We start from the raw sequence: 8,204 nt of genomic DNA on the forward strand, positions 1-8,204 counted from the left end.
TGTGTTCACTTATGCAAAGTAGACCACTTGGAAAAAGAAACTAATGAAGCAGAGTGCTTTTGTATATTACATCTTCACTGCACTGAAGATGTAATTTACAAAAGCGCTCTGCTTCGTTAGTTTCTTTTTCCAAGTGGTCTGCTTTGCATATATAATGTTAGATTGTGGCCACAGCAAGCATTGTTTTCATCACTACCACCACCAGTTAAGAAATTTTCATAATTTGTGACCAGTGGGCCAAGTGCACCCCCATGACATGCATATGAGTATTCTTTCCCATGTTGCACTAAATAATTGTCTTGACTGACATTAAATAGATAACAGTAGTATTTCAATCAATCATCAGGAGATCACAATTGTAAGAGGCATCTTCTGATGTTTTTGGATAGAAGGAAGTCATTCAGTAGCCAGTGCTACAGTGAAAAAGCATGAGGTCCGACACTTTGTAGCAGGATGAAGTCCGTGGAGTCTTCAGCCACAAATAACTCAAGGTATTCAGCCATTTTAAACACCAATAGAGCAAAATTATTGGCAAAGGGTGTGTGATGCCTGTTCATCGAGCATTGGCTGGATGAAAGGCTGCCCCAATGTGAGTACCTTAACCCATTCAACTCCGATGACAAGATGTCTTGTCATTTGGTCAAATAAAACAAAAAATCATAATAAAACAACAAAATGTTTGATGATCAAACAGCACCAGAAAATATGACGTCGTCAGTCCTCCTCCTCGAGGAGGAGGAGGACTGATGACGTCATATTTTTCTGGTGCTGTTTGATCATCAAACATTTTGTTGTTTTATTATGATTTTTTGTTTTATTTGACCAAATGACAAGACATCTTGTCATTGGAGTTGAATGGGTTAAGAGGAGACAAGTCAGTCATGAGGCTTTCTCTGGAAAAATTTTCTTTATGTTCTCACCACTATCATGTAACATTATCTGTTGGTGTTATCACCCCCTGGATATCTTAATGGTACTCATGAATATGTGTGCACAAAATTGTATAAACAAAGCACATGTTTGAGTACAAAATGTCCTGTGTATGAGATCAAGTTTGTATGAAATTTCCTCACTCCTAGTATTATATAGCCTTCTGTAACTAAATGCCCATTCTTATAAACACAAAAAGGTCTTACAATGATTAATGTTAAATGTTAATGTTCAGTCTCTGGATTGATCTGATCTAAGCAGTAGGTATTAAAAGATGACATTTTTTTTCAGGTCCAGGATTTACCAATCCAGATTTCATAAGGAGATTTGTCCTTAAGATTTGTACATTAGACATGGAATCCAGAGAAGAAGCATTCCGCTGTGGCTCATGTGATGCAGACTTTTCCCACAAGAGTAGCCTGAGCAGGCATGAAAAGACTCACACAGGAGAAAAACCTTTCCAGTGTGACCTTTGCGATGCAGCCTTCGGACGAAAGCATCATCTCAAGAGCCACAGGGCAACCCACACAGGAGAAAAGCCTCACAAATGCGAAGTTTGTGATGCAGCTTTCACAGTGAAAGGTAACCTTAACTATCATATGAGGACCCACACAGGAGTCAAGCCTTACAAATGTAACCTTTGCAATGCAGACTTCAGACAAAAGCATCATCTCACAAACCACCTAGCGATCCACACAGGAGAGAAACCTTTTCCGTGTGGGCTTTGCGATGCAGCTTTTACAGGAAAGACGAAACTCAGATATCACGTGATGACCCACACAGGAGAGAGGCCTCACAAATGTGATCTTTGTGATGCAGCTTTCACAGGAAAGGGTCATCTCAAAAATCACATGATGACACACACAGGAGAAAAACCTTTCCAGTGTGACCTTTGCAGTGCAGCTTATCCAACAAAGGTCGGTCTTCAACATCACGTGATGGCCCACACAGGAGAGAGACCTTTCCGTTGTGACCTTTGTGATGCAGATTTCAGTCAAAAGCATCATCTCAAAAACCACATGGTGACCCACTCAGAAGAGAAGCCTTTCCAGTGTGACCTTTGCGATGCAGCTTTCAAAGTGAAGTCTAACCTTAAATATCACATGAGGACCCACACAGGAGTCAAGCCGTACAAATGTAACCTTTGTGACACAGATTTCAGACAAAAGCATCATCTCACAAACCATATTGCAACCCACACAGGAGAGAAGCCCTTCCAGTGTGGCCTTTGCGATGCAGCTTTTAGAGGAAAAGCTGATCTTAAACATCACGTGATGACCCACACAGGAGAGAAGCCCTTCCAGTGTGACCTTTGTGAAACGGCCTTCATAAGGAAATGTGACCTTAAATATCACATAAGGACCCACACAGGAGAGAAGCCTTACAAATGTGACCTTTGTGATGCAGCTTACCCAAAAAAGAGTGCTCTTGACAGACATTTAAAGACCCACCTAAGAAAGAGATCAAGTGAACTTTGCAATGAAGGTTTCTCGCAAAGTATTGCAATACAAAGACCCATACAGGAGAGGGGCCTTCCCAAAGACTGCTCTTAATAAGGATGTGTAAAATTGGGCATGAAATCAACTTTTTATGTAACATATCTTTTCAAATTGATTAGCTGTTATATTCTATCTATATGGAAGTATATGGTTATTTGAAAACCAGATACATACTTTTAGTAGGAACTATACTATCAAGTGCTTTATAGATCATAAACTCTTGTTGGTTTGTTAGGCCCAGAATAGAAGAAATTGGCTTGTAAAAAGCAAAGGCGTAGCCTGCTGTGTTTGTAAATGTAGTATCTAATCTGGCCTGCCATGATTTAATTTTGAATGAGATGAGCCCCTACATGCTTGAAATGTACACATATGGTTTCGTATGAATTATGTAAGTTTCTTTGTACTGTCAGGATGCTTTGATGAAGGTGGTAAGCTAATGGGTCATAAGCCAAGTGTTTGAGGGAACCAGGGTGGCTTGGGATGACCGCTTCTATTGATTCCCGCTACCACGCTCACTCCCCTTCTTTTTTGTGATGAAAAAGGCGAAATCGATAACCATTCACCTTTATTGGTGACTCATTTTATAATGAGTTATGATACTTGAGTTAGGCTCTTGAATTCCATAGTGTATAAATGAGAAGAAATGATGGAACAAGTTGGAGTGTGTCGAGGGAGAAGATTCAGTTCCTGCACTTTGTTTAATTTTAGTTAGATGGAATCGGTTCAATAGCATAGGTATGAAGAGAGGGGGGAGGTACTATGTAAGAGTCAAGGTCATGATCGGAGAGTTGGAGTTGCTGTCCCAACGCCGGGTGGGTGTGCGTGGCTGTCTAAACACTTGGTCAAGTGTAGAAGCAAATTCTTTGGTCTATGTGTGCACTGTTGAAATATCTTGATCATGCACGATTAATAATAACAATAGTTTTTAAGTTTAATAAATGTACGAAAATGAAAGCAACATTTTCACTTAGTTCCCCTCCCTGCTGGTCATTTTGTCCCTAAGATATCAACCCGTGGGGGACAAGGCATAATATGATTTCTGAAAGTATTCCGCGATCCACGTGGACACAAGTATGGGTGTTAAGTGATATATCAGTTATATCTAGGAAACCACACAGTGACTGAGGTTACTTAATATTTTATGGTCATTGAAATCCCCTGACCCAGTGTTCTGTCCAGCTCCTCATCATTTGCTCGATATAGGTTTTCTGAGAAATCTTGTCCCAGAGGCCAAGCTAGGCTTTTGTTGTGTAGTGAAGAAATGGAGATTATGGGGAGGAAGGAGAAGCTTATTATTGGGGTTCTCTATAGACCTCCTATCCAGAGTGGGGAAGAGACTGAAAACCTGTTGCAAAAAATTTGCAGGGCATCACAGTACAAAAATGTAATCATGAGAGATATGAATAAAGTTTCATACTCTCAGTGGCGGTGCCAAGGGGGGACTTGGGGGGGGCTTTATCCTCCCCCAAAAAGTGGTCAGCCCCCCCAACTGAAATGAGCAAACTGAAAATTTAAAACATTCATTGAAATAATTTTATTAAGTGGAATTTATAATGGCCAGGTCTAAAAATTTGTCAGCCATCAGTGCTAGCCCTACCATTAACCCCCTCCCCATCTGAAATGAGGACAGTATATGTGTATTATTGTGGTATTATGCAAGTTCAACTGCTTTCATTATATATGACCCACACCTCAAATCACCTGTAACCCGTTGTAGAAATGTCATACATTACAGATAGCCTATTTGTAATGTGTGACATATATATGCATAGCCTATCTGAGATAGACTATGCAACGAATCAGGGCGTGGCCAGGCGACAATAGTATTCCCAAAGTATATAGACCAGGGGTTCTCAAAGTGGTCGATATCGACCCCGCAGGGGTTGATCGGAACATCCAAGGGGTCAATGAATAGCCAAGGGGTCGAAAGGGGGTCAGTGAATGTTTACTGCTGGAGTAGAAGAGCATACATACATATACCAAGGCTTTTTCCCCCTTCCAAGGGAGGTAGCCAAAAAGGGAAAGGCATAAAAACACTCCCACCCATTTCATCCCTAAATACACTCCACACCCCTCCCACCCTTCCTCTCATCTGAGCACCTCCTGGATGACGGGTCATCCCTGCACCCTGCCCACCGCCCTGGGTCAGAAGCAGTGTCGCAAGACACAGTACATCCACAGCAAGGCCGCTTCATTTAATCGGCGACCCCCCCACTCCGTCCCCCTTTGCATATAAGGAGAGGACGGGGAGAAATCCCTTCGGGCTGCGTCAAAATTTACTCACAATTCAAACTACTGGTAATTAAATAAAATCAGTTAAAGTTTCAATTTTACAGCCTCCGTTGTCCGTGCAACTTTGGTATGTAGTGTTCATAAGCAAGATGCATATTTTAGGCAAAATTGCGTTCTTGGCAACTATAAACTTCAATCAGTTTGATTGGAAACACTTTGAGGAATTTCGTGGTTGTTATTCATGCAGTTTCAGTTTGGTTGGTTGTGGATTTGTTTGTGATTTTGTACATGCTGAGGTTTTTCAACTTGCTGTTTCAGTCTTGTAAATCGTTGTCCCCACATAGAGATGATTTCACTTCATGTATCTGTTTTTATATTGTGGTGCTGCTATTGATATATGGACATTTTTATGCATAATTATACAAAACTGTATATGTACTTTCCACTGTTCTTGTTTCATTGTGAAGCACATGCTTTTTCTTAATTTCACAGTTCCACTAATAACTATACAGGCTCTCGTTTCTTAAGGATGTTTTCTATTCATCTAGTGGTTGTTGCTCGCAGCACATTAGCGCAGGGGGACCCGCTCAGTTTCGAGTCCAATATTACCAATATTGGATTTTAAACGAATCCAGCGACCCTATCAAGATGACACTATTACTATACTATAAATGTTGTTATTTGATAATAGTGATATTGAGAACACCAATAATGTTTTATGTGAATTTTGTGATAAAAGACAAAGAGGAAAGATAGAAATGTTAAAGAAGAAATATTAATCACTTCTTAGAGAATTAGAATCAATGTAAAAATTAATGAGCTTAACATATTTTTGTAACAAAAGTCATCAAAAGGATGGAATATCTATACAAATATTTAACCTAAGCTAAACTAACCAAACCTAATTCAGTTAAAACCTAACCTAAAGTGAACCTCACCTACCTAATATATTTCACAATGGTGTCAATTGACGAATGAGTCACGAAGTCTATAAGTGGTCCGAATCAGCCATTGCTAGCGAGAGGTGAATGAACCACGAAAATGAACACAATTTATGATTGTTAGTGTGTTATGTATAGGGCCTATATTACTTAAAGAAAAATTCGTCCCACCCCCATTTTTAATCATGTGATCTATTTTTCTGTATAGGTCATGGATCGCTTCCTAATTCCCCACAAGAAGCAACGAGTTAATGATGATCAAGAACCCTGTACTTCTAGTTCTACTGAAAATCCGGAGTTGGAAGAGAATGCGGATGATGACAGTACCCAGAAAAATACAAGACGTCCTCCAGGGCCAAATGACATCAGCCTGCTGCCAGATAGTGGGCCTACCTGTCCTGATTTGAAGAAATATCCTTCACACATGCAAGGTGGTCAGACAAGATCATTCAATAAAAGATGGCACCAACAATATTCTTGGCTTGAATATTCCGTGGTCAAAGATGCAGCTTACTGTTTTGCGTGTCATCATTTTACAACTTCCCATCTTGGTCGAGCTGAACAATCATTCACCCACAACGGATTCAAGAATTGTAAGAAGGCAACCATGTCTCTGAAGGCTCATGATACTTCAGCTTGTCATAAATTTGCGATGCAAGCTTGGGGAGAATTCAAATTGCAGAAAGTTACAGGGGCAACAACTTATCAAACCATTGATGCCGGGCATGCCAAGACAGTGGTGGATAATCGGTGGTATATTAAAGCAGTTATTGATGTACAGTACTTCTCTATACAGCATGTCAAAATGTTGCCCAGAGAGGGCACAGAGAAGGGGATGAATCCGACAATCGAGGAAACTTTTTGGAATTACTTAATGTGCTAGCCAAGTATGATCATACAGTTGCAAAAAAGTTAACGGTTCGGGGAATGCAAAATATACTCACCACAATATACAGAATGAATTATTTGAAATAATGACAGGTATGATCAGAAAGTGATGAGGTGAAACAAGCAGTGCACATTGCCATCATAGTGGACGAAACAAAGGATATAGCGAAGAAGGAGCAGATCCCTATTGCTGTGAGGTATCTCCATGATCAGGAACTTCATGAAGAATTCTTGGATTTCACACCAGCTGAAGGCCTTGATGCAGAATCGTTACACCAGAAGATAACAGAAACTTTAGCCAAATGTAAAATTGACCACAATACCTGTGTCGGTCAGTGCTATGATGGAGCGGCAGTTATGTTAGGTTGCACCAATGGGGTCAAAGAAAGATTCAGAAGAGATGTTTCACAGGCTGTATACATCCACTGCTATGCTCATAGACTAAACCACGTTTTAGTTGACTGTGTAAACAATAGAAGGTCAATCTCTGAGTTTTTCGTCACAATCCAATCACTGTACAATTTTTTCTCCTCGTCGGTGGTGTATCAGGAATTTCTAAAATTCCAAAAGGAGCTGAACCTAGAAAGACCACATATAGAATTTAAACGGTTATCGGACACCAGATGGGCATGCCAACACTCAGCCTGCCAAGCTGTTAAGAGGACCTTGCCTGGCAGCGTTGCAACCCTAAAACATTTAATGGAAGGGGGAAATGTGGACAGGGCCAGTGGAGCAAGGTCACTCACTGCCCTTCTGGATCGCCATTTTGTGACGAACCTGGTGTTCATGGAGTGTTTGCTGCATTTGACGAAAACCTTGTCAGATCAACTCCAGTTCCCCGATCTCCAGCTTGCCTCAGCAGTTGATTTGGTTGAAGCAGTGATGTCTAGTCTCACAGAGATGAGAAACGAAGAGAGCTGGGAGCAACTACGAAATCATGCTGAAGAATTGTGCCAGACTGTAGGGATTCGCAGACAACTTGCACGTCAGAGGCAAAGGGCAGCCCCACGATACTTGGATGAGTTTGTCATAACATCCGGCATAGGACAAGATGATGATTCGAATGACTCCGATGTTACCAAGAGACGGATTTACTACTCCGTGATAGACAAGTTTCTCGGTGAGTTGAAAAGATGGTTTTCCGGCGATGCATGTCAGGTAATTATTGGAGTATCTGCCCTCAATCCCGATCATCCAACCTTTTCGAACAAGGAAAAACTATCAGGAATGGCTGCAAATTACGGGGTGGAGGACAAAGATCTATCCGTAGAGCTGCACCAACTAAGAAGGTTGATTGCCAGAAAGCAGGAGCAGGGAATGGAAGTGGACACACCTATGCAACTTGCCATCATGCTCCAACCGTACAAAGATGCTTTGTATAAGCTAGTGCGTATTAATGTTACTCTTCCAGTTAACTCAGCATCATGTGAAAGAAGCTTTTCATGCCTAAAGCAACTGAAAACCTACTTGTGTAACAGTAGCGGTGTCAAACGTTCCAGCAATCTTGGAGTATCAAACATCAATTCCCAAAGAGCAAAGATGTTAGACAGGGATATGATTATCGATGCATTTGCTGCCAACCATGGGAATAGGCGTATCATTTTAAAGTAGGTGGAACGATGTATTTCCTGAGATATATCATCGTTAGTTTCTCTTCTTTTTTAACTTTATCTGCTTATGGTTGAAATCCATGAAATGTTAAAACATCAAGGAT

At 40.8% G+C, this 8,204-nt stretch overlaps 1 protein-coding gene across 1 annotated transcript in view; it reads left to right on the forward strand.

Moving 5' to 3' along the window:
• The window catches only part of LOC143031821 (uncharacterized), a 9,549-nt gene extending 6,175 nt beyond the window's left edge, over window positions 1-3,374 (forward strand). Inside the window, exon 2 of the mRNA XM_076196144.1 lies at window positions 1,222-3,374. Within this exon, the coding sequence (XP_076052259.1) occupies window positions 1,284-2,483 (1,200 nt within the window). The 5' untranslated portion in view covers window positions 1,222-1,283 and the 3' untranslated portion in view covers window positions 2,484-3,374. The remainder of the gene's footprint in view (window positions 1-1,221) is intronic.
• Window positions 3,375-8,204: the final 4,830 nt, after the last annotated feature.

Source organism: Oratosquilla oratoria, chromosome 12, assembly GCF_046742065.1.
Source record: "Oratosquilla oratoria isolate Oo_2021 chromosome 12, ASM4674206v1, whole genome shotgun sequence".
Classification (NCBI taxonomy): Eukaryota; Metazoa; Arthropoda; class Malacostraca; order Stomatopoda; family Squillidae; genus Oratosquilla; species Oratosquilla oratoria.